The sequence below is a fragment of the Eulemur rufifrons genome, chromosome 7 (genome assembly GCF_041146395.1).
Source record: "Eulemur rufifrons isolate Redbay chromosome 7, OSU_ERuf_1, whole genome shotgun sequence".
NCBI lineage: Eukaryota > Metazoa > Chordata > Mammalia > Primates > Lemuridae > Eulemur > Eulemur rufifrons.
The window spans coordinates 206,428,167-206,453,909 of record NC_090989.1 but is presented as its reverse complement, the minus strand read 5'-3'; the positions used below and the strand labels follow the sequence as shown (position 1 = coordinate 206,453,909).

The following is a 25,743-nucleotide window of genomic DNA, read 5'->3' as shown; positions in this document are numbered from 1 at the left end:
AGAGATTCAGCGTTTCCATTATGGTTAAAGGGGGATTCTAGAGGGTGTTATTTGGTTTAATGTATTGTGGCATTGGCAGGCTGTGACCTCTCTGCCTCGTGGTTCAAGGAGGTAATTACGATACAGACAGTGAGCTGGGAGCCCTGATTGGCGTGGGCTGTTCTCCTCCAGCATCCTGGGCCTGCCGTGTCAGAAAGCAAAGGAATCTGGACGAAGCCTGTGACGTGGCCAAGTGATTACAGGGTAACCCGAAGAACCTGCTTCCTAATTGCATCATCTGATTTATTTATCGCAGTGCAGTATCTTGGTTCAGTGACAGGACCATACCAAAGTATCAGAGAGATCTCTAGGACTCAGATAGCACGAGACTGCTGTGCTTTGCTTCGGAAGAAACCTGATGCCTATTACATTAGGGTTGGATTCTGAGAGTAATTAAAGTGTGATGGTCTATATAACTTGTGTTTTATATGGAGCACTGTTAATTATATGTCCATCTCTTGGGACTATCCAGAATGAGTCCTGGAAATTCTATAGTTACCAAAATGTAACGAAAACAAAAGATAAAAGTGTGGTACAGGTTGTACAAAGTAAAATGACCTCCCCAAATGTTCTTGGGACTCACAGGCCTGGTATTTTCTATTAAGACTATGAATAATAAAGGACTAATATAGTATCACCTGAATTTTAAATACATATATACGTATTTGACTTATAAAATAAAAATAAGTTTTCAAAACCTGTTTACTTTTGAGGCTTCCCCTTTGGCTTCCATGGACTGCCCTCAAGCACACGGCTGCCGGCCACAGTTGGTGGCTCCTCAATCAACCGAGGCGTTACTGAAACTTTTCAAAAGCAGATGGTCTTACGTTTCCCTTGACAGCACAGGCCCTGACAGACCATAATCCATAGCTTCAAACCTGACCTTAAAAACTGATGTCACCAAAAGCAGTGAAAGCCACTTGCTAATTATGCAGCTTTCTTGGCACCATTTGGTTTCCCAAGGCTGGCCCTGAATCAGAAGGATGTTATGTTTTCCAGTTACAATTCTGTTTGTGGAGCCCAGAAAGCTATTGTTCAGATTCCACATTTGAATGAAAAGTGCTGGTGGGTGGCAGGGTGGCACTGTGCTTGGCTGCTGAGCTGCATGCCAGAGCCGGGAGGTACCCTGGTTCCCATGCCCTCCCACTCACTCGTCTGCCAGCTGACCCCACCTGCCACTGCATCCAGAGGAGCTGCCCCTCACCTTCCCAGGCAGATTGGCCCCAGGAGGAAAGAGGGCAGAGGAGGCATGTTGGGGAGCACCCAGGAGGCAGGATTGTTTTGTTTTTGTTTCACTCAGATTTTAAATCAGAGAATACTACTGTTTTTCTCTCCTACGTAAAAGTCTTAGTAGCTCAACTAAAAGCATTATCTAATAAGAGCTTAAGAGCAAAAAGCATCCAAATACCTCAGTGTCCTCCTCCATGTGAGATAGGATACGTTCTTTTCCTTACTCTCCAGCTAGCAATTGTAGCCACTTCAAAAAGAAAAGGAAACCTCCTTCACACAAAATCCCAGTGCACAATTTCTCCTTAGTAAAATATCGTGCTGAAGAATTAACTCCACATCCTGGATGATGTGTTTTCTGTGCTTGAATAGCTTTTCATGAATGTTCCAAGGTTTTCTTTTCCGATTTTTCATTAGCAGTCTTTTTATCACTTCCTTTTTGAGCTTTTTAATGTCGTGTATATAAGTTAACAAGAGCTGAGGTGGATAATTTCTCAGTGGTGGAGTAGGAAGGTGTGGTATGTCTGTGGCCATAAGCTGAAGGGTTTGTATCTCGGACTGTAGTTGCACTTTCCAGTGTTGGCCTCAAGGGGGCACCAGATCCCCCAGCATTGTCTCTGGAGAGAAAGAGGCCCAGATGGCAAGTTCTGTTGTCACTGGTGGGGATGCAGGGCCTCGAGATCAGTCGGGGATGAAGGAGGAGAAGAAAAAACTCCAAAACAGAGCAGGAGTGGCCAGGAGGTCGTGGGGGCGGGGGCTGTCATTGCCACGCAGAGGCTGAGCGGAGAAGCAGCAAGGGCCTGGGGAGCTTTCTTCCTGCTCAGGCTCCACCGGCTAACTGCGTAGAGGCTGCTGGGCACAGCTAGGAGGGGACTTCAGACTTGGGGAGTTTTTGTCCTCCATCCAGAGCTGGGCTTCCCTGTGCCTTCCCACGCGTGCTTCCCACTTCTGTGTCTGAACACTCAGAACATGCGTAAATTTAAAACGCAAAAGTACATTTGGTACTTGTTAAGTTCTTAAGCCCAGGAATGACAGATTTATCACTAATTAAACAATAATTGCATTATGGAGCACTGAAAAAAATTGCTTGTGTATAAACAACATCTGGCAAAGATTAAAAAGAAAGAATAATTTTTCCAAGCTCAAATTTGTTGAAAGAAACCTGAATGTTTTAGAACAAAATAGATTCTAAGTAAAAAGGATATTTAGAGTTCTGTGTTTAGTATTTTGAAAATAGAAAAGAAGAAAATGGCATAATCAAAATACATATTTATAAAGGTGCCTCATATTATGTGATAGATGTGAAGGTTTTATAGAAGTAGATTTTTTTTTTTTTTAAACCAAATCATTTTTTAACTCAACAAGGGGGTTTGCTGTTGAGTATTATGGGTAAATTGGAGGAAGAGCTTCTTGTCAGCTGATTTCTTCAAATGACTGTTTCCTGAATAAAATACTTAATGTACATTAAAATAATCTATGAAAGAGAATGATTCCAAGCTTAATGAACCTCACCTGCTTCTCTCTCATTTGCTATTCTTTATTTTTAAGGAAATAGGGTGATAGAAGAAAAGGACTTGAAAATTTTTTCTGTTCTTTCATTGCCTTTTTATTTTTTCTAAGAGACATTCACTTTTGTTTGTGAATTATCTCAAATCATAATATAATTTACCTTTCTAGTTTTCTCTCACTCCCCCTTTCCTGATACTTTCTTTCTCACGCACACACAGAATCAGAAAGTGATAGAAAAAAATAACTATTTCTTCCTGAGAAGTCTGTTCTTTGTGTTCTCAGACCTCTTTAAAGTGACAAGTGGCTTGTAATAATCACTGATGACAATAACAGCTTAAGCAAATATCAAGAGCAGAGCTCAAGAATCAATGTTGTTTGCACAGTTCCTGGTGCAGAGTGACAGGCTGGCCTGTCCCTTGCCTGTCCTCCAAAATACAGGAGTAGAGAACATTGTTGTGTGTATTTATTCCATATTGACTTCATCTTCCCTTGTTTTGTTGAGGGATGGGAGGGCTGTTCTCAGAGAGGGGGCCCACGACACAGTTCTGGGTAGCTGTGGGGTAGACTGGAGGGAAAGCGCCTCATGGGCGGAAGGGGGTGCACACCCGACAGGACAGTCTGGTTCATGAGAGAAGGAAGACAAAGGCCCAGAGCCCTCCATCATCACCTTCTATTCATCCTCTGACATTTAGTGGAAGGTCCGGGGGAGGGAAGAAGGACAAGACTCATGTTATTGATGGCCTCCTGGTGACAGAATTTCCCTAGACTTGAAATGATCCGTATATGAAAATTATTAGGCCAGATGGAGAAGAGAGGAGCTTGAGAAGGAACAGATTCTGGTAGGATGGAGAAAAACAAACAGATGGAACCCAAGAAAACTTTTCTTTCCTTTCCTCATTTTTATAGGGAAGATAATTGCCCAGATCGTGGGGCCTCAGAGCCAGACTCCAGAGCCCAGGGTTGCAGAGTGATCTGTGGTGTGTTACTAGAGCATCGCGTTCTACAAATAAAACAGCACACAGAGGGGATAGATGTTTGCCCCATCACTCATGAGGATGCTGTCAAGACTTAGGGGGAAGAAAGGCTTCCAAAGAAGTGTGCATCCAAACTTCTATTTGGAAGATCCTCTTGATAAGAAAAGCAGCTTAAGTTTGCTTTTGTGATTTGCTGTCGCTGAGACACATGCCTGACCTGTGAACATTCCAGTCCTCATGAGGGGACTCACTGACCCTGAAATTATGTGCTCAGAAAGTATAAAGAGTTTCATTTTAAAAACCATCAGTGAAGGGTGCAGATGAGAAATTGCTGTTCAGAGCTCTGGGGTGGCAAGGGAAACTAGTTTTAAATTAAAAATCTCTACCATTGCTGTTTCAGCAGGGTTCCCCTGCCACCTGGCATCTTATCTATTTTAAAGGCTAAAACTGGTTGTGGAAGCAGTTTGAAAGTAGCCAAGGGTCTGAAATATTTGGAAAGAAAGAAATCTAAGAGAAGAATCCATCTGCATGGGGAGAACAAGCAGATTCCACACAGCCTGGAGACATTTAAAACATTTGATTGAGCTGTTTTGCTAGAAAACATTGCATAAATGAAAAGTATATCCAAGCTTCCATTCTCTTTTGACAAATTAAGTCAGAACTTTCTTACTTGCTTACTCTTGTGGTTTTCATGGTAGCCCTAATCTACGTATCAGCTCATCGTTTTCTTTGCCATTTGGAAATCCCGTAATTTGTATTGACTGATTTTCTACTGGCATCAAACCTACAGAGCGGCTCTGGGGTAGACAGACCATTTAGAATGAAAATAAATTCTATTTTTACCATTTTCAAGTCTGATTCTATTTTCTATCAATGCATTTTCAGGCTCTGTGTCTGTCTGCCTGGGGGCATATAACAAGTGTTATTTGGTTTTGAATACTCTTATTCAAGAGGCTAATATAGATAAATATTCTATATATGAAACTTTGAAAAATTGTTGTGGCAAACTTAGATGAATCAGATTTCTTTAAGACATGCAGTTTGCTTTTTCCTTGTTTTATTTTTGGCATTATGAGTACATAGAAACTTTTATGATATTTTCTGGGCATATGTCCAGTGACCTTTTAATAACTGTTGTTATTTACACTGAGGCTGAGAAACAGGGAGATTAACTGACTTGCCAAAGATCAAGGCCAAGAAATAACCTGCCTCATCTGTTGAACCATAGTTCTGAAAAATTACTTTCTTGAGTAGATAATGAATTTATCTATGAGGATTTCAGGTTGGTTTCTTTTAGATAAAAGTGCACATCAGTGAAGAATGAGAGAGCATGGATTACTCTATTTAAAGAGTAGAAAATTTTAACATGCAAATCACAATCTCTCTCCTTCGCATAATTAAGAGATAATCCCATTGTTTGAACAAGTGGCTGCATTCTTGCCTGTACCTCCTGTGGCAGCCTGTAGTGGTGGCATGTGAACGCTAGATGGCACAGGCTCAATGCCACAACTCAAAATGCCTCGGAGTCCTGCGGGGACGGGAGGTCCGTGGGGACAAGCACCATGCTTCCTTCAGCATGGCCCAGGAAACTGGAGGGACAGAGCGTATCGTTTTTTCTTTCTTTCTTTCTTTCTTTTTCTTTTTCTTTTTCTTTTTTTTTTTTTTTTTGCTAAGGGGGGGCTTTGAAAAATGTTTCCCAAAGATAGTCATGTCAAATGTAATATAACTGGAAGAAATTCCCTATAGAGCCTAATCCACTAACATTTGGATGCTACTGTAAACTATCTGTCTTGGAACACAAGTGGGCATTTTCATCTGGTGTCACCTCATGCTTTGAGCTCTGGCCAAAAAGATATGGAACCTGGGTCAGGCCCTCTGAATCCCCCTGCGCCAGGCCACAGGAGGTCAGTTTCTGCAGATTGAAATCATCAAAACCTCTCACAAAAGTATTCAAGGAACAAATTAGATATCTTTCATCATTCAAGATGATGGTATTTTTTTTTTCTTCATTAGCCTTCTTCTCGTCCTAAATAACTTCAGCTGCTACATTTATAGTGTACTAAGATGCAAAGCCATTTAGTCCATGGTAGTGGTCACTGGTTTATCCTAAATTATGAAATGTGTTCATTACCTAATAAACAGGAATGAAAAGATAGCAGGCGCAGATCTGACCTTGAGGCACTACTAGCCATTTGAGGAGGTCAGACACAAGGCACATGTAAGTAAAACTAGCCACACAGGCAGACTCTGTGTCTTCACTGCAGCATGCTGGTAGAAGGCATTTTTAAGTTTTCCGTGATACTTACTTGATTCTCTTTTATGGATCACATGGGCTTATTATCAAGAATGTGGGGCGTACGGGAGTATAAAGAAGATACAAAGCTTGCTCAAAGTCCCCTGTCCAAAGAGAACCACTGTTTGCATTTGTATGTGGGGCTTTTCAGTGCACCAGTGGTTCTTTTTTCTAACCCAAAGGAATGTGCTCATTTTCTAGACACCAGCAATTCTGGGCAACTCATTTGCCTGATAATATTTAATAGCAAGTTGTGATTGATGAAATACCTGTGATATTTCACATTCTCATAGTCTTTTCCTTTTATAGCCTCAAGCAGCCTGCCACCCTGCCATATTTCGGATTGTTGATGAAATGTTCAGGTAAATGTTATACTATTTCTGCTAGTGATCTAAAAATGCTCAATTTCTAAACGTGAATAAAAAATTCTATGGCAGTCTCTGACTGTACTATAGGGAAATTAGAATTTCTGATTCTTTATCCCTCTGAGCTTTTTGGTAATTAGAGGTAGAAACTCAAAAGTCAGTTTGTATTTAAAAGCCAATGCCTAAGAATTAAGATAAGTTTTTCTTTTAACCTTTTTAAATTCTAATAATAATGAGAGAAAAGCAGAATTGAGTGAGACATTAATAACATGAAATATTCATGTAGGATTTTCTCAGCTCAGAATAAAAGGTAGCAATATACTCCCTTCACCACATGAGGGCTGACCAATCTTTTTAAAAGACTTTAAACCTAAGGAAAGCCAAGAAAAATAAATAAAGCCATTCTTAACAGAGTTCTTCTGAAAGGCAAAATATACCATGCATGTTATAACATATTAATTTTTATTTTGAAAATATGAGTACTTCTGGGGAAATGCATTGGATTTATAGATGACGAGAGATGAGGAGCTCACTGGACAAGAGGTTGGGTTATGGCTGGCAGGTAGTGGGGGTTTTACCTGAGGTTGGACCCCGCTGGGAGAGCTGGTCACCCCAGCAGTGTTTCTGGCCTCTCTCCTGGATGGTGGGCAGCTGGGGTATTGTGTCTGTCTCAGCAGCAGAGGCTCTGGGGCAGACAGCAGACCTCAAGGAAAGGACTTTTTACAGTAACACATAACTGACCACTTGGGTTGGTTCTGAAGTATACCAGCTTTAAGTTAAATGATCACAGAACTAAGATTTCAGACTATATATGGCTTTTAGTTTAAAGCTAACAAAATTTGAGTTGATTTTTTTTTCTTTTTGGTTAAACAAACATAAACATTAATTGTATGAAAGTGTGTGGAAACCAAGGCACACATGGATTCTTCTGCCACTTTGCTGAGTGGATGTGACTGAGCCATTTTACCCCTTTGAGCAGCTCTGTCTCCACCTGCAAGAGCAAAATGTGGATGTCACATGTCCGGGCATACAATATGAAGATACTTGTAAAGAACATGCAAACTACATGGAAAGGGTTTGCAGTGCTTCCTAATTGTAAGAGCCAAGACAGAGAGCTCTGCACATTGCAGTTGTGAGAAAGTATTTAGGAGAGGGAGAGACAGATTTCTCCTGCTTTCACCCAAGGACCGAAATCGGATGAGTTGAGAAACTGCTGAAGCTCATGACTCAGAAAGAATGCTCCCACTCTTCCCCCTTGCCATTCAGGTTCGCGTGTGTGCCAGATTAATCATTAAACATGTTGTGATCTGACTTCGCATTGTTCAGGTGCGCACTCCTGGAAACGGATGGAGCTCCAGAAGTCTTAGCCACTATTCAAGTGTTTACACAATGCTTTGTAGAAGCTCTGGGAAAAGAAAACAAGCAGGTTCGTTATATTGCATATATTACTCATTCACCCCAAAGAAAAAGAGGCTGTTAGAAGTATTTAGCTAATCACCAGAAAGTAGCACTTTATTTTCAGTAATTTTGAGGGACTGTTTTTCTCGCAAAAGAAGCTTCCAAATGAGTGGCCCCACAAAGGTAAAACCATTTTAACTGAAAATAAATTGCGAAGGTTTCTTTCTGCCCCGTGCCCTGGTACCAAGAGCATCTGTCTACTGTTGTGTCTGAGAACTCTGTCATCAGGATGTGTTGACCTGCAGGCTGAATTGCCCTGGCCCTGTGTTGTGTGCTGTCTGCAGAGTGGGATGCTACATCTGACCCTCCCAGGCCAGCAGTAGGCATCCTTGACTTCATATGGCATGTACTGAATAGGAAATGCCACTTATTACAAAGCAATACTAGATATTCTTAACTCTTAGCTTCTTCCTTCCTAGCAGAGACCCAAAAATTCCAAGAGAGAAAGAAGGTAGTGAAAGTGCCCGGGAGCAGGGATGAGGAATGGCAGCGACCAGGAGGCATGTGTCAGGTGTGGTCAGGAAACCAGAGGCTGGGCCCAGGCCCTGCAGACTTGTGCTCCAGGGCCCCAGCAGCAGAGGCCAGGCAACAGCTGCCCAGGACTGCTGACCAGTCAGAGTGACCATATGAAACAGGAACCTTTGCTACCAGAGAGTGCTCACCTTTGGGCATTTTAATTGGCCTTTATTTCTAACGGCCACAGACTTAGCATTTATGTGGCACTTTGCCTCTTTAGGGTGGCACTGGTCTGCTGCATCTTCCCTGTAATGCATGTCATGCTCTCTGCAGTTTGACTGACTAGAGCACAACGGTGATGCTCAGCTCTACTAAAACCCCACACAGCCCTATGCCAAAGAAACCTCTCAGGTTTTAGCAGATGTTTCAGCCTTTTAAGACAACAGTAAATATTTATGATTTATTTTTTCCCATCCTCATTTTCCCTAGGGAAGTTAACTAGACCATAGCAAACAGTGTTATCAATGGTACCTGGAATTTGGGAGGAGAGCTCAGCTAAAAGGCATTGGCTGGCCCTTGCAAGTGTTTTGAGGCATAACTTTAAATATCTTTTATCCTCCCTTGTACATTCTTTGTATTCCCAGTTAGGACCTGACCTCTAGCAAGCCTTACCCTTAGACTCCTGGAACATGCCTAGGCTGCAACAGAGGCCACTGGGGAAGTAGTTTTGCTTTTTGGCATTAGCTTGAGTCTGTTTTTCTTCTCAGCTTTGCTCTGCGTCTCTATGTTGGCCTCGGGCACCACGTTTTTGGATTGGAGTTGCATTTGCTTTTGATTTAGACTAGTACCCTGACCAGGCAACATGTGACGAGAGATGTGGGGACCACAAACTGGGTCCTGGGGTGAGGCAGGGCAGGGATCCCAAAAGAAACAGGAATTCATCACCCTCACCTTCAGCTCAGAATAGGAAAGCAATAACCTCTTAGCTTTGCAGACGCCTCCATACACCTATCAGTTTGTTTCTCCTCCTATAGCTATTCCCGCGTGCCTGCCTTTTTAAGTATGGATGTTCTGCCTTCTTGAGTGCCCATTTTAGCTAAGCATGTTCCTTCATGCATGACTCCTGTCATATTTGGTCTAGACATGACCCTCTTTTCTTTCTGTGTTTCATTCATTCATTCATTCTTAATGAAATGAATGTCTATGAACCAGCAAGACCTGGACCACTAGTGATAAGAACTTCTGTCTATCCACGTGCTCCTCCTCTGTCCTGTCTTCCTGCCATTCTCCCCCTGGATAACCACTGTCTGAATTTTATGTTTGTTACTCCTTCGCTTTTTCTGAAAATAGTTTGATCACATATATATGACTGCCTAAACCCATGTTTTGTTTCATTTTGGTTGGTTTTGCACTTTATAAAACAAACACACAAGAGTAGCATACTGTATGTATGTTTTGAGGCTTACTTTTCCACTCAGTGTGTTACAAAGATGCCTTTATGTTGCTGTGTGTGGCTGCGGTGAAGTATTGTTATATTGTAGTCTGCTGTGAAATGTACCACAACATATCCATCTTCCTGTTGTGGGCATTTGGGTTGTTTCCAGATTTTGTTTTCTGTTACAAACATGTTGCTCTGGACACTATGGGATAGACACTTAGGAGTGGAAGCGTTTGGTTATCAGATGTGTGAAGGTTCAGCTTTAGTAGAGCCTGCCAAGTTGATTTCGAAAGTGGTAGTGCCCACTCACCCTCCCCTTAACGGCTTAGGAGAGACTCCGCGGTCAGAAATGCTCACCTTCAGTGCTTCTCGCTCTCTTAGCCTTTCCTCTCACCCCTGTTCTGTTTGGGGAGCACAGTGCAGCTCCATCAGTGTACCCCGTCAACAGTAGGCAAAAACTTCAGGTCGCAGTGACGAGCCGCCCTTTCTAAGCTTGCACGAAGGCTCCGCACTGACAACCAGTCCAGTCGGTTCTGGTTCCCGCAGTAGCAGAGTCTGGTAATAGCCTGGACTGAATCTCTCACAGATAAAAATAATAAACCTCAGGTAAAACAGTTTAAAAAATCTATTTGAAGACATTAAAGAGCACCTGAAAAAGAAAACAGAAAATAGAGGGCCTTCAGCCCTTGAAAGGGAAACGGCACCCGGCAATCTTCTGCGGCCCCCGACAGCTCTCCTTGAAGCTGTGTGGGGCGGTCAGGGGCCAGAACTTGGGGCAGGATCTGATTGACTTGAGGTGTGAGAAGACAGACTGCGGGCTGCCAGAGGAATAAGAAAATAGAGGGGACAAAAGAAAACCAATGTCAGAAGAGAGACGTAAACCCAAACCTATCAACAGTACATTAATTACAAAAATTAAGTGCAAGTTAACTGAATATTCTAGTAAAAAGGCAGAGATGTCTGATTGAATAAAAAACCAAGACCCAACCATATGTTGTTCTCAAGAGACCCCTTCTAATGATAAAGACACAGATAGATTGCAGGTAAAGGGAAGGAAAGACGTGGTACGCAGATAGCAAGCACAGGCAAGCTGGTGGCTCTGTGAGCAGCAAAGTAGACTTCAAGGGGAGGAGTGTCACCAGAGGTAAAGAGGAACATTTCGTAATGACAGGGTGGTCAGTTCATTAGGAGGAAACTAGCTATAAATGGATATGTGCATAATAACAGTTTCAAAATACATGAAGTGAAAGCTGACAGAAGTAAAGGAAAAAATAGATCCACAGTCATACATAAAATACTTAGTGATACATTTCACAATGATATATAAGACCTCTAACTGAAAACTACAAAATATTGCTAAGAGAAACTGAAGCAAACTTAAATATGAGGAGAGAGAAACCATATTCATGAACTGTTAAGATGTCTGTTCTCAGATTGACCTATTGCTTCAATACAATCCCAGTCAAAATCCCAGATGACTTTAAAAATGGAGATTGACAAGCTGATTCTAAAACTTAAATGGAAAAGCAAAGGGCCCAAAATAGAACAATTTTGAAACACAAAAGCAAAACAAAATCCAGGGGAGTCACCCTGCCTGGTTTCAAGACTAAAAGCTGTAGTAATAAGACAGTGAGACATTGGCAAAAGGATAGACATAGATCAGAATAGACTCTACATACATGGTCAAGTGATTTTTGACAGAGACACCAAGGCAATTCATGGGGCAAAGGAAAGTTTTCAACAAGTGGTGCTGGAATAACTGAATATCCATCTGGGAAAAACAAGCGTCAGCCTCTACCGCATAAAGCATACAACAGTTAATTAGACATGGATCGTAGGCTACAACATGAATATTAGAGCTATAAACTCCTAGAATATAATGTAGGAGGATGTCTTTTTTGATGTTGGAGGATTTCTTAGGAGGAATGCAAAACAAGAAACACTGACCATATGAGAAAAAAATGGATAAATTAGACTTGATCAGAATTTAAAACGTCTATTGTTGATAGGTATCATTAACAAAATGAAAGAGCCAGCCACCAGCTGGGAGATACTTGCAATATATAGATATGACAGAGGATTTGTGTCCACAGTATATGAAGACCTTAACTCCATAAGAAACAAACCAATTTTTAAAAGTGGACAAAAGAATACAAACTTCAGAAAAGATGTATAAGTTGGCAGTAAACACATGAAAACTGTTCAACATCATTTGCCATCAGGAAGATGCATAACAAAGCAGGCAGGAAAGCGAGCAAGCAGGAGGTAATGTTACACACCCACTACAATGGCTAAAATCAGTAAGATCGACAACACCAAATGTTGGCAAGTGTGTAGAGCAACTAGAATTCACATACACTACTGGTGGGTGCAAAATGGTATGACCACTGGAAAACTGTGTGGCCTTGTAAAGTTAAATAAGCATCTACTCTATGACCCAGTGATTCCACTCCTGTGGTACTCACCCAGGAGACAGGAAAGCATATGTCCACAAAAACTCATAGATATAAATGTTAGTTGCAGCTTTATTCATAACAGTCCCGAATTAGAAACAACCCAAATGCCCATCAGTAGGAAAACGGATAAACAGACCATGGTATATTCATACAATGATGACTTCTGAGCAATAACTAAAGAAGGAACTACTCATACACAATAATACAGATGAATCTCAAAACAAAACAAAACACTGAGCCAAAGAAACCAGACACAAAAGAATACATACATATTCTATGAGTCTATTTACATGAAATTCAAGGTTAAACAAAACTCTCCTCTCAAAATATTGGTTGCCAGGGTGAGGTGGAGGGGCTGATTGTTAAGAGTCACAAGGGAACTTTTTGGGGTGATAGAAATGTTCTGTGTCTTGTTGGGGTGGTGGTCACATGGATTTACACATTTACCAAAACTCATCAAATTGTATCCTTTAAGCCCATGGACTTCATGCTTTCTAGATTTTACTTCAATTTTTTTAAAAAAGCTTCTGGGCCTTTGGGGGCATGGACAGCTTATACCACTTGGCCTTCAAAGTATGTGAGCACCATTGTTGTTTTATGCTTTTGTTCTTAAAAAAACCATGCTGAAATACCTAACATCTCATAACGACTTTGGCAGCTCTTAGCGAAATAGAAGATTTATGTGTATAATTGAGTTCATGTGAGGTAAAGAACTCATACAAAGACATCAAGAGCATAACTTTATTTTTCTTAAGTCCCAGAAGGTGACTTTAAAAAGGTTCATTTTTCTGGAAAATATTTATAAGGTTATTGGAAGCATTTAAAAAAATGTTGAAGAAAACATTTTGACCATGTTCATACTGGTGGGTCTTTTTTGGGCAGAAGGTGCAGGATTTTGTATTTTCCTAACACCCTTTTCAGTCCTAACATTCATGCTTTTTGGAATTTTTTGTCTTACTGCAGCTGAAATTTTCACTCAAGACCTACTTCCCTTACTCTTCTCCATCTCTTGCCTCAGTGCTGCTGCAGTACCCTACAGGTAGGTTAGGTTGATGTTGCCCATGTCAGAATGATTTCTGGAGAAGAACATTGACAGACTAGAACCCTTCCCTCCCAGTCTCCCATCTGTAACCTGAGGGCAATGGAACTAGTTGTTTTTAAGATCCCTTTAAGCTCTCAGTGTCCCACATTCTGTGGATTTTGATGTAAGACTCTGCTTGGCTTCCCAGTTACGACCACTTCCCAAAAGAAGAAAAAGGAAAAGAAAGTGGCCCCTGGTTAGGTTTCCGTAGTCTGCCTACAGACGGCACAGGCTCTGCCGATGCCAGCCAAACCCACCGGACGCCAAGAGCAGGCCAAGACTTGGCTGCATCAGTATAAAACGCTACATTTATTTGTTTTTCATTCTTTCTACTCTGTGCAGCCTGTGGCAGAAGAAAAGATAAAATATTGGATGAAGCCAAGGAAATTCAGGGGAAATTTCTCCTAACCAAGCCAAGGGAGGGACTTTGAAAGAATTCAGTGAGACGCTCAGACCACGCCTCTCCTGGTTTCACTCACCAGCCTTCCATAGGCCACACCCGGTTGAGGACGCGATGGTTCTACCCCTCACTCGACTGGTGTTGATCTGGGAGCTTCCTGTGAGCACTTGCCCAGGAAACATTTCAGAAATAGACAGTGAGGCATCCTCTCCCTCTGAACCTGAAATCTGAAGGAAAGGCAACCCTGACACAAGCCCAAACTGTGCCACCCAGAAAGGAGAGCATGGAGGGAGGTAAAGAGCCGAGAGCGTCTCCCTTTCATGTCATCTTTGGGCTGCGTAGCTTCACTGGAGGAATGTAGATGATTCAGAGGTCCAGAACATTTTACAAAGTCTAAGTTCCTCTTCCTTTTTCTCGACGATGTAGATTCTTGCCCATTGTGGTCCAGCTGACACTGCCCCCTCAGATGCCAGAGGTGGGGGTGGTGATGGCTTCATGAAAACCTATGGGAACACGATGAGAAAACTTTATTAATAAGACAGAAAAATCAGGAATTCACCCTTCTTGGGTACACCTTACAATGTAGGTCAGATTAGCAAGGCCTAAGATCAGCAATGTGGGAAGCAGAATGAACTCCAAACAATATATTTGAGTTGTTATTTTTTAAGTTCAGAAACTTACAAAGAAAAGATGAAGGTGGTACATGGCATGAACTCAGCCCTCTATCTTTTGGTTTGTGTGATTATTCTAGATTTATGCCCCAAAATAAACAAGTGACTTCAAGCAGAAGTACAAGAACCTCTTGTGCTAGTTCCTAGAACAGCTGTCTGCATGTTACTTTTGGAAAAAATGAATGTTACATTCACAAATTGAAGAAGTATGTTTTAACAGTATAATCTTCTATTCATCAGAAATTTATTTTGTGGCCAGTGTGAAATCTGGGAGGGGCATAAAAGGTGATCACATATAAGCCCTGACTATCTAGGACCTACATGTAGAGGGGAAATAAAACAAGTGTCTAAACAACTAATAAAAAGAAGGAAATGAACAATGCCTTCAAAAGGGTGTGAATGAAGGGTTGTGGGAGTTGAGAGAGGAGAGAGGGCTGCCTCTGTGGAGTATATAACCTCCACTCATGTTATCTTCCTCATGGATTCGATTGCAGAATCTATCACTACATGAAAACCTTTTTCAGATGTTGCTTAGAACTACAGATATGTGCATGCCCGGATGTGTTTAAAACCACAGGATGATTGTGAAACCAGAGAAACTAACTCAAGAAAAGGCATTTGTTTGCATCTTTCCCATGTATTTTTTTTCTGGCCTTTTTTTTCCCCACTGTAAACCTGAAATCATATTCTGAATTCACTATAGCCGTAGGAAAACAGTTGGGCAGGCCATTCCTAATGCCTTGTTGACTGCTTTATTATAGTCTCCATGTATTGTGAAATTACAAATTATTAGTGATGGAGGTGGGGGTGGGTAGGTAGAAAAGAAAAAGCGTGGGGTGTCTGCAACGTGGCATCTCTCAATCCCAGGGAGGGCTGCTATGCAGTCCCCACCTACTGCCATGGACTGGAGTCAGAGAGTCTTTGAGGTTCAGCTCTGCATAATGCTGACAGGTCTCGCTTCCCCAGGCTTAAGAGACAGAGACTGTCTGGGAAAAGCATGAGAGCAGGGTGTGGGTTCCGTGGGCCAGACAACAAAGGAAAGGGCATTTCCCCAAAACTCCAGGTCTTACCTGGAGATGGTTCCAATAATAGGTTTGACTTTTCTTCACTTTCCCTCTGACTTCTCTCTCTCCATCCCCAGATACCCAACGGGGACACTGGCACCAGCCACTGATGCACATTTCTGAACTGCTCAGGAAAATCGTCGAAGACCAGACTTGTGGGTGAGCAAACACTGACCACTCCTAGGTCTGCTGCACATGTGGTTTCCCTTGGTCCTTCCCTTCCCTTTGAGCAGGGCTGATGGACCAAACAGGTGAAAGGTGGAGGAAGCTTGTGGCTACACGCGTCACTTTGAGCAGGTCAGAATAAGTAGGCCTGCATGTGTAAATGCCTGTATAGAAACTCTGCTAAGTACTGTCTGCCTTTACACATTTTGAAATGCACAGGTGTAACAATAACAAAAGAGACCCTAGAAAAAAGCAGTGTCCATGTGCTGGGAACCCCGGCCGTGCAGAAGGAAAAGGATGGTTCTCTGAGTCCTTCCTTCTTCTCTCTGAATCTCTAGGGAAGGAAATCCTAAACTTCTCCTGAACAGGAGGGTGGAATGTTAAATGTCTGTTTTTCCTTCTCTTTAATAAGTATTTCTCTAAAATTAGAAAATCTATTCTAACATAAACTAATTTCTAACATTATGGTATTGGGTACCCTCTTATGTGTGTTGTTTTCCTAAAAGCATTCACATTTAGGCTTTAAATTCTTTCTAACATAGTACTCTTTGGCTTCCTCTTAACTTCCTTGCTTTTAGAGTATGAATAATATTTCATTCATTGTCTATACTGGCCTCCTGAGACTATCTTATTTGTTCCTTTTGTCACTTTTCCCTCTTGAAATTCTCTGTAATCTCATCACTGAGCCAACACAGATGATGGTTGATGCTCCCATGTCCGTGAGCACTGCCTGAAGGTTTGGGTGCCAGATACTCACTCCCCCATTCCCCAAGATTCTTACCAGTAGAGAAAAGACAAAAAAGGACTGGCAGCCATATGGGGACCAGAGTATCGGCTGTATCAACTGTCTGCAGCACCCTATCAGCCCCACATGTACCCTTTTTGGTTGTCTTTGTTGAAGAAAGAGCAGGACTTAGACCCAAAACCTCATGGGGCTCCTACCTTAACCTAGACCTTGGGGCCACCTTTGGGGGTGGGTATGCGAGTAGGTTAGGCCCCTTCTCAGTTGGCCGTGTGGAACTGCCTTGCACAGTCACTTACTGGTGGAAAAGAGAGAAGGACCAGGCTGATCTCTGACCCTGGTCCAGGCATGGTGCCAGCCTGCAGGGTGTCTGCAGGGGAGGGCACTGGTAGAGCCCCTTCCTTGCTGTGAGGCATCCTAACCCAGCCCACCACCAACGTGGTCCCCAAAGCATCAGCTCTGACCCTCTCCTGGGAATAGGGGAGTAAGATGAATATGCCCACCTTTCCTTCCTTTTCTCTCCATTCTGCAAGCTCAACTGCAGAACATTTAATCACTTGTTGTCAGGGAAGATTTGGATAGGAGGAAGGCAGTGACCAGGGAGGCAAGCACAGTGCTTAGAGCTCGGGAATTCCGCGGGCCAGGCAGAGGAACATGGAACCAGATCCAACAAAGACAGACCCTGCATCGGGGCCTGGAATACTCCTGTTCCACTCATTTACTTCGGTCCAGAGGGAAAGTTCTGATCTAACTTGATCTCAGGCCAGTCCTGCTTATTTTCCTACGGAGATGCTGAACTGCCAAGACTGTCACTGCACAAACGGCTCTACTCTTTAAACAAGTATCGCAACTGCCAGTTGCCAGTGCAGCGAGAGGATAGCTTCCTAAAAGCTTTAACTTTCCAGCATTGATGTCTATGTGGTGACAGGAAAGAATACATGCAACTCATTAAAAATTAATCACCAAAACATCCACCAGATCCTTGTGTCTTGTCAGAAAGGAAAGAGCACGTTTCTGCTTGTGTCCCACCCGCCAGCCCGTCCTCATGAAGGGTAGAGGCCAACAGCCTTCTCTGGTCTCCATCTGGACCCGAGGGAGCCGCCCTCATTTCTTGCTCTGGAGCCACCTGGGTGGCTGCCTTTGTGGCTGGGAGGCCCCGTTCTCCACAGCAGCCCAGCTGCGCAGGCCCTGCAGGAGGTGGGGAGGCACTGCAGGGTCGCCATGATCTTCCTTTCTCAGGGCCCGTACTCACTCACGTGCCTGGCTATGAAGACTTACATGTCCTCAGCCCTCATGGGGTTTCTGAGAGGCATCCTTTGAATGTCCCGAGATGGGTTCAGAGTGGCACTCAGGCAGACTTCCTGAGTTTAATGTGTGTTCCTTGCAGGTTGTCCTTCAGTGGCTAAGTACAATATGAGCCAGCTGTTCACAAACACTAAAGTTGCTTTAAGAACCAAAAGGAAAAAGAACTCAGGTGGCCCGGCTGCCATCTGTTTTGGCTCTGTTCCAGGTCCTGCGGAGGCCCCTTTGAGAGCTGGTTTTTGTTTGTTCACTTCGGAGGATGGGCCGATATGGCAGTGGAGCAGTTACTGATGTCAGAAGCTGAACCCCCTGCGGCCTTGCTGTGGCTCTTGGCCTTCTACTACAGCCCCTGTGACGGGAGTCAGCAGAGAGCACAGACCATGGTGGGTGGCAGGCCCCGCAGCGTGTGCGTTCAAGGGCGGCTCTGGGGTGCCCAGAGGATCCTGCAGGGAGGGGCTCTGTAGCGGGTTTGGCTTCCGCTGACTCCCCCCCACCCCACACCTAAGCTCTGCAAGCTCATAGCGTAAGTCATGGTACTGTGTAGTTGTCCATTTCCACAGGTGGACTAGGGCTGGGCTGGGTCAAAGACATTCTCCTGCCTCCACAGAGTTCACTGGAGGCAAGATGCTGCCACCCTGTTCTCCTGGGAAGCACCGAGGGGATGAGGCACAGCCCTTCTGTCCTCGAGGTCATTTGATCTGTCCTTGTTCCTTGCTCAGCTGCCCTTGTTTACAGATGCGTCTGACTCGGCGGGGGGCTGGGGTGGGGGCCTGTCCTCCAGGGACGTCTGGCTCTTCCGCCAGCTCCTCTCTCCTGCTCAGCAGCCTGGCCACGCCTGCTCCATCTTGACTTACTGGATCTTGACTTTCTTGGATCAGCCAACAGATTCTCACATTACCGGCTTTGTTTAGACCTCTTACTAAAGTAATCACATGATATTAACCACTTTGCTTCTGAAAAAGGACTTGGTCATTTCCTAAATAACAGAGCAGCTAAGTATAGGTAGGACGGGGTAACTGTCTGTGGCAAAGACAGTTGTTATTTCGTGTGGAATATAATAATTACAGGAAGCAATGCTTTGATTAAAGGCTCTGTCACCTCCCTTGCAAACATTTATTTGCTGGTTTTTAAAACTTCGACTGCCAGAGCTTTTTGCTGATTTAATAATTAAAGAGAACAGGTTTCATTATGTATAGAGCAGTGTTCCTATTTGCTTTGTATCTTCTGTTGTTTGAAAAAAGCAGAGACTAGTACAGATGTTTGTATGTTTTATTTTTTTTTTAAGGCTTGCATGATGGGGAAAGAAAAAATTTTGGATTTTAACAAGTTGGAATTTGGTGATAATTTATTTTGGATCAAAATAAAATATTTTTTAGAAATTATCATAATCCACATAGGTATTTGAGGATTGCTACCTGATTAAAAAGAAAACCTTCTATTTCTTCCTCCTTAAAATATCACATTGAAACTAATTAAGGAAAATCCTTGTTTATGTTTTTCGTCATCTTATTTTTAATAATAATTAAGCTGTGTGAAGCACTCATGATTTCTATTGCCCTTTTGTATGCACTTTGTATTTGATTCTGTATATGCTAAGTTGGTGGATATGTGTTAAATTCCTATCAGTCATGGATACTGACAAAGATTCACTTTTGAAGTGTAGAGAATTACATTGTCCTATAAGACTTAATTTCTAGAAAGTTCTGCGTTGGCACATCTTTCTATTAGCTAACTTGGTCTTTCTATTTGTTTAAATAAAACCTATGCATAGTTCTTACTTAGAGGATGCTTAGGCATCTTGGATGAAAATGGATTAACTCATTCAGAGTAGTTTAGTGCCATATGTCCATTTCCTTTGTAGCTGTCCTATTGTGACTGAACCCAGTGCTTCATATTAGAGATTGCGGAGCCCCCTCCTCCTTGGTGCCTGACCTGAGGCATGGGTGTATGTGACGTCCTGGGAAAGGAGTTTTCTTGGTTTAAATAATAATATGTACCTCTTGTTCCCTAGGCTTTTGTAAACTTTAATCACTGGATGGTGTCTTGGGTGACTTGAGAAACAAACTGTGAACTGTGTTAGAAAGCATTATTGTGAGATTTGATGATGCTTGACAATAGCTATGCCTTTGCCTTACTTAAAAAGCATAATTAAATCATGGTTAATCACTTAGCCCTGGATCATGTGCTGGGGCTGGAGTAGTTGCCTCTTCTGGCTGTCCTTGAGGTGCAAAGAGTGAGCCTGTCCCTGCCCAGGATGTGTCCTGCCTGTGCAAAGGCCTGTCCTACTCACTGGCAAACCACATTTTCTGCCAGCCAATGTTCATCTCCTTTTTTTTTTTTTTTTTTTTTGAGACAGAGTCTGACTCTGTCATCTAGGCTAGAGTGCAATGATATCATAGTTCACTGCAGCCTCAAGCTCCTGGGCTCAAGTGATCCTCCTGCCTCAGCCTTCTGAGTAGCCCGGGACTGTAGGTGTGTGCCACCACACTCGGCTAATTTTTCTAGTTTTCGTAGAGATGGGGTCTTGCTTTTGCTCAGGCAGGTCTCAAACTCCTGGCCTCAAGCAATCCTCCTCCCTCGGCCTCCCAAAGTGCTAGGATTACAGGAGTAAGCCACTGTGCCTGGCTGTTCATCTCTTTTTGCTCACTGAATTGGATCATGATTAAAAAAAGTCTACGTTTATATATTCTTAAGAATCAGGCAAGGGTTCATACCCTTTAACCCAGTCACTATACTACGGAATTATACCAAGGAAATAATTAGAGATCCACACAAAGATTTATGTACAAGAATTCATCACAGCATTGCTTATAGTTGCAAAAATTGTAAACTTTCAATAGTAAAACTATTGGCTAAATAAACAATGAGTCTCTTTGGATAATAGTTATAGATCATTGTCATTTTTTTGTTTTTCTCTTTTCAAATTTTCCATAGTGAACAAATACAGATTTTTATAATGAAAGATTTAAAAAATAATACTTTGAAAAGAAAAGAAAGCTTTTTTCTTTCCCCTGAAAAACTTAGAAAGCATTTAAAGTTATTGGCATTCAAGAAGAAGCTTATGGACATGGAAACTGTTTGAAAGGAAACATAGTCAGGAACAAAATAGAAAGGAAGACCACGTCTTAGGGAATATTAGATAAGGGGAAAAATCAAACGCCAGTCAAGAAGAAAATGAATATAAAGGCATCGCCTCCTAAGCACTGACATGTTTGCAGACCCATTTAGATGACAAAATGGTCCTGGGCTCCTGTAGATACCATCAGACCAGGACAGGCTGGGCCCAGCTGAGAGGGGTGAGGTGGCAAGAGCGTGGCCTGTCATGTTGGACCCCTGCCATGCTCCGTGGAAGAGCCCCATGGTGCAGTTTCTCACGGTCTCGTATTATGGTCAGAATTGCTCACACAACACGCCTAGTGTACTGGAGTTTATGACAGACTTCATTGAATGAGGCCTTAGCTTCCAGGAAAAAAACCGTTTCACACAAAATCTATAAAATCGGTCATGGGAATTCTCAGAATAGGCCTAAGTATTCTTTCAAAACTGATGGAACATAGCTGTTCATGAGTTCCATGTGGCATTTTGGATCAGTTGCTTTGTTTTCCAAGTCACAACTTGATGTACTATTCTTGTAGCAAGCAGAAAAGTCTCAGCATGAAATAAACATTTTTTATGCAAAAACAACCCACAGACTTATAACAATTACCATTATTATGTGGATTCCACAGACTTGTGACCTCTGCTTAAGCTTTAAACATGTATGAACAGACTGTTCCAGTATCTAAAATAAAACGTGTGTGTGCGTGTGTGTGTGTGTGTGTGTGCCCCCCACCCCCAAAGATAGCAAAAGGCAAACTTGCATTCTTATCAGAACACTGGCTCAGCGGAGGTCCCATTGCATGGGGCTTTAATTGATTTGTGGCTGTGATAGTGAGCCTTCAAGGAGCCTTTTGTTCTTTTTCCCACAATATAAAAATCTGACTACATTCTGTTGAGGACTTTTCTCCGTTTCCTTCCATATAAAAAAAGGTCAATTCCTGGCATGGTGCCCTGGCTGCTTGGTGAGCAAGACGAAAGAAAGTCAAGAAATTTCCATTCCGCCCATTTGGGTTTATGTGGAACAGTGTGTAAACTTGGCCTCTTTCTCCCTCTCTCAGGGGCCAGTTCTCACCTCTTTGTGGGGGTTGCTTCAAAGCAAATCGTACGAGAAGCGTGTGTGTCCTGACTCTTCCCTAATCCATCACCCTTTGAAATTGTGCTGTCCAGGTGGAGGTGAGGGCAGTGCTCGGCTGCCTGCTGGGGCTGTCCAGAAGGGCCACCCTCTCGGCCAGGGACCTGCTGGCGGCAGCGGGCGAGGACAGAGACGCAGACCCCGGACCGCCCACACCGCAGCTCCGCAGGCGCCTCCTGCTCACCTTCCTGCTCCAGGTTCCCGGAGGCCGTGCCATTGCCCAGGACGCCATCGCGCAGGTAAGCCTCCGCGTTTCCAGCATCCTAGTTCTCCTTGACACTTTCAGGGCAAAGGTGGGTTGCCCTGGCCTTTGAGCAAGGTGTGTCCCGGATGCCGCCCAACATGGAGGAACGGTCAGGCAGGTGACAGCTGGGACGGACCCCAGAACCTGCTCCCTGCAGCACCTTCATGCCACAGAAGAGAAAATGGAGGCTCAGAAAAAGGAGGTGCCATCTCCGAGGTGACGCGGCTACTGCTGGGGCTCATAGGCAAAGCGAGGTCTCGCGTCTCCCCGTGTGTGATGCTTTCAGTTGCAGTGCTCCCCTCTCCTCCCTGGCGCAAGCAGTGAGGCTTCAGGGAGAGCGTGCTCCGAAAGCAGCCACGGGGCTGCTCACTGCAGCGCTGCAAAGAATTGTGTGTGTTAAATTTTTTAAAAACTGGTCAATTACAAAGAAGTTCTTCCTGAAGCCCAGCTGACATGAAGGCTAAAGAATGGTCCAAGTCAAAAATGAGCACTACTCATGACATTCGATTTGGCAAGGATTTCCTGGGGATGATACTAAAGACACAGGCAATGAAAGAAAAAATAGATAAATTGGACTTTATGAAAATTAAAAATTTCTGTTCCTCAAAGGACACTATCAAGAAAGTGAAAAGATAGTTCACAGAATGGGAGGAAATATTTGGAAATGATGTATCTGATAAGAGTTTAATATCCAGAATATATAAAGAATTCTTATAACTCAACAACAAAAAGATAACCCAATTCAAAAATGGGCAAAGGCCTTGAATAGACATTTTTCCAAAGAAGATGTACAAATGGTCAATACTCAACATTAGCCATTAGGAAAATACAAAGCAAAACTGCAGTGAGATGCACTTCACACCCATTGGGATGGCTTTGGGCGGGGAGGGAAGGAAAATAAATGTTGTAAGGCTGTAGAGACATTGGAGCACTCACACATTTCCAGTTGGGATTGTAAAATCATGCAGCCACTGTGGAAAAGAGTTTGGTGGTTCCTCAAAAAGTTAAACATAGAATTACCGTATGACACAAATTCTGCTAGGTATATGCCCCCAAGAGAACTGATAGCAGGGATTCGAACAGGTATTTGTACACCAGTGTTCATAACAGCACTGTTCACGATAGCTAAAAGGTAGAAACAACCCAAATATATCTATCAACAGATGCATGGATAAACAAGATGAGGTGGTATGTACATCTAATGGAATATTATTCAGACTTTAAAGGGAAGGAATTTTTGGCATATGCTGTAATGTGATGAACCTTGAAGACATTATGCTGAGTGAAGTAAGCCAGACACAAGGACAAATTGCTATGACTCCACTTTTATGAGGTACCTAGAATAGTCAAATTCATAGAGAATGTATTATAGAATAGGGTTTACCAGGGGCTGGGGGAAAGGGGGTGGGGAGTCAGTGTTTAATGGGTGCAGAGTTTCTGTTTAAGATGATGAAAAAGTTCGAGAGATAGGTATGTGGTAGTGATGGTCACACAACTTTGAACTGCAAAAATGGCTAAAATAGCAAATTTTTTTTTTTTTTTTGAGACAGAGTCTCACTCTGTTGCCCGGGCTAGAGTGCTGTGGCATCGGCCTAGCTCACAGCAACCTCAAACTCCTGGGCTCCTGCCTCAGCCTCCTGAGTAGCTGGGACTACAGATGCACACCACCATGCCTGGCTAATGTTTTCTATTTTTAGTCACCTGGCTAATTTTTTTCTATTTTTAGTAGAGATGGGGTCTTGCACTTGCTCAGGCTGGTCTCGAACTCCTGACCTCGACCTATCCTCCCATCCTCCCAGAGTGCTAGGATTACAGGCATAAGCCACCATGTCCGGCCTAGCAAATTTTATGTATATTTTTCCACAATTTAAAACAATGTCCATCTAAAAAAAAAAAATGAGTACCAACATGCTGGCTCTGGGAGGTTTGTTTTATTTTTCCTTTTTATTGACATACGCACACAGAAAATATACAATTTGATGAATTTTCACAAACCAGAAACACCCATGCAACCAGCAACCAAATCAAGAAAGGAACATTCCCAGCACCCAGAGGCCCTTCCTGCTCCCTTCTAAGGTGCGTTCTTTTTGAATGTGAATATTAATATGTGGGAAGTCCCAGTGACAAATGACCCAACATGCCAAGAACCTCAGAAGACCAGTGCCAGGAGTTTGTCTCAATCCTGGTGGGCCAGTCAGTGTGGAGCAGACCTCGGCTGGGATGAAGACAGCCTGAGAGCCTGAGGGGGGCCAGAGGCAGAAGAGGCTGGTGCCGTCTCCTCAGGGTGCAGCCCCAGCACGGTGGGAGGACTTCCAAGAATCATTGTGTACTTTTATAAAATGCACACCTGCAACAGCACAGATGAACCTAGAAGACATTATACTAAGTGAAATAAGCCAGACACGAAAGACATTCTGCACGACCTCCCTTATATGTGAAATCTAAAAAAGTTGAACTCATAGAAACAGAGAGTAGGCCAGGCGTGGTGGCTCACGCCTGTAATCCTAGCACTCTGGGAGGCCGAGGAGGGAGAATCACTCAAGGTCAGGAGTTCGAGACCACCCTGAGCAAGAGCGAGACCCCGTCTCTACTAAAAAAAATAGAAATTATCTGGACAGCTAAAAATATATATATAGAAAAAAAAATTAGTTGGACATGGTGGCACATGCCTGTAGTCCCAGCTACTCGGGAGGCTGAGGAAGGAGGATTGCTTAAGCCCAGGAGTTTGAGGTTGCTGTGAGCTAGGCTGACGCCACACAGCGCTCTAGCCTGGGCAACAGAGTGTGACTCTGTCTCAAAAAAAAAAAAAAAGAAAGAAAAAAGAAACAGAGAGTAGAGGGTGGTTACCTACCAGGGCTGGACGTGGGGGATGGGGAAATGTTGTCACCGGTACAGTCTTGAAGTTACAAGATGAGTGAGCTCTGGAGACCTAATGTACAGCATGCTGACTGTAGTTAATAATAATGTATACTTGAAATTTGCTAAGAGAATAGGTCTTACATGTTCTGAACACTAAAAAAGTAACTAGGTGAGAGTGATGGACGTGTTAATTAGCTTGACTGTGGTAATCGGTTCACAATGTGCATCAAAACATCATGTACACTTTGGGGAAAGAGAAAACAAATAGCAACATATGAGAACAAACACCTGTAAATAAGGGGGAAAATACAAATGCACACCTCACTTACTTCCCAGTCCACTGGGATGGGAGAACGCCATAGGTGGGAGGTGAAATACGTCCGTAAAACTTGGTATCAGCGGCTTTCCCTCTGGCTGAGTACAAGGTACCGCAGCTGCTTTTCAGCTTCTGTCCTGGCAGTGACCAGAATCCGCATCGGCAGGGACAAGTCATGCTGACAGTGTGCACCCCTGACCTAATGTGATGAAAATGGTACTTTATCGTGGCGGTCTTCCTCCCCAAAACCTGTAGCCCAGGTCTAATCATGAGCAAAACATAAGAGGGACATTCAACAAAATACCCAACCAGTATGCCCCAAAACTATCAAGATCATTGTTTGTAGAAAACACTCAAAGCGTGCTTTTTTGTGCTCTCACACAATTATAAAGACAGAACACGACTTCTATGATCAGATAGGGGGTGTCTCTGCCCTCCACCAAATAAGCAATC

General features: G+C 43.1%; 1 protein-coding gene across 1 annotated transcript in view; it reads left to right on the top strand.

Moving 5' to 3' along the window:
- Nucleotides 1-25,743, top strand: part of FANCC (FA complementation group C) — a 219,736-nt gene that overhangs the window by 188,745 nt on the left and 5,248 nt on the right. Inside the window, exons 9-14 of the mRNA XM_069476304.1 lie at nucleotides 6,352-6,404; nucleotides 7,734-7,833; nucleotides 13,179-13,254; nucleotides 15,509-15,590; nucleotides 17,849-18,023; nucleotides 21,907-22,110. Of these exons, the coding sequence (XP_069332405.1) occupies nucleotides 6,352-6,404; nucleotides 7,734-7,833; nucleotides 13,179-13,254; nucleotides 15,509-15,590; nucleotides 17,849-18,023; nucleotides 21,907-22,110 (690 nt within the window). The remainder of the gene's footprint in view (nucleotides 1-6,351; nucleotides 6,405-7,733; nucleotides 7,834-13,178; nucleotides 13,255-15,508; nucleotides 15,591-17,848; nucleotides 18,024-21,906; nucleotides 22,111-25,743) is intronic.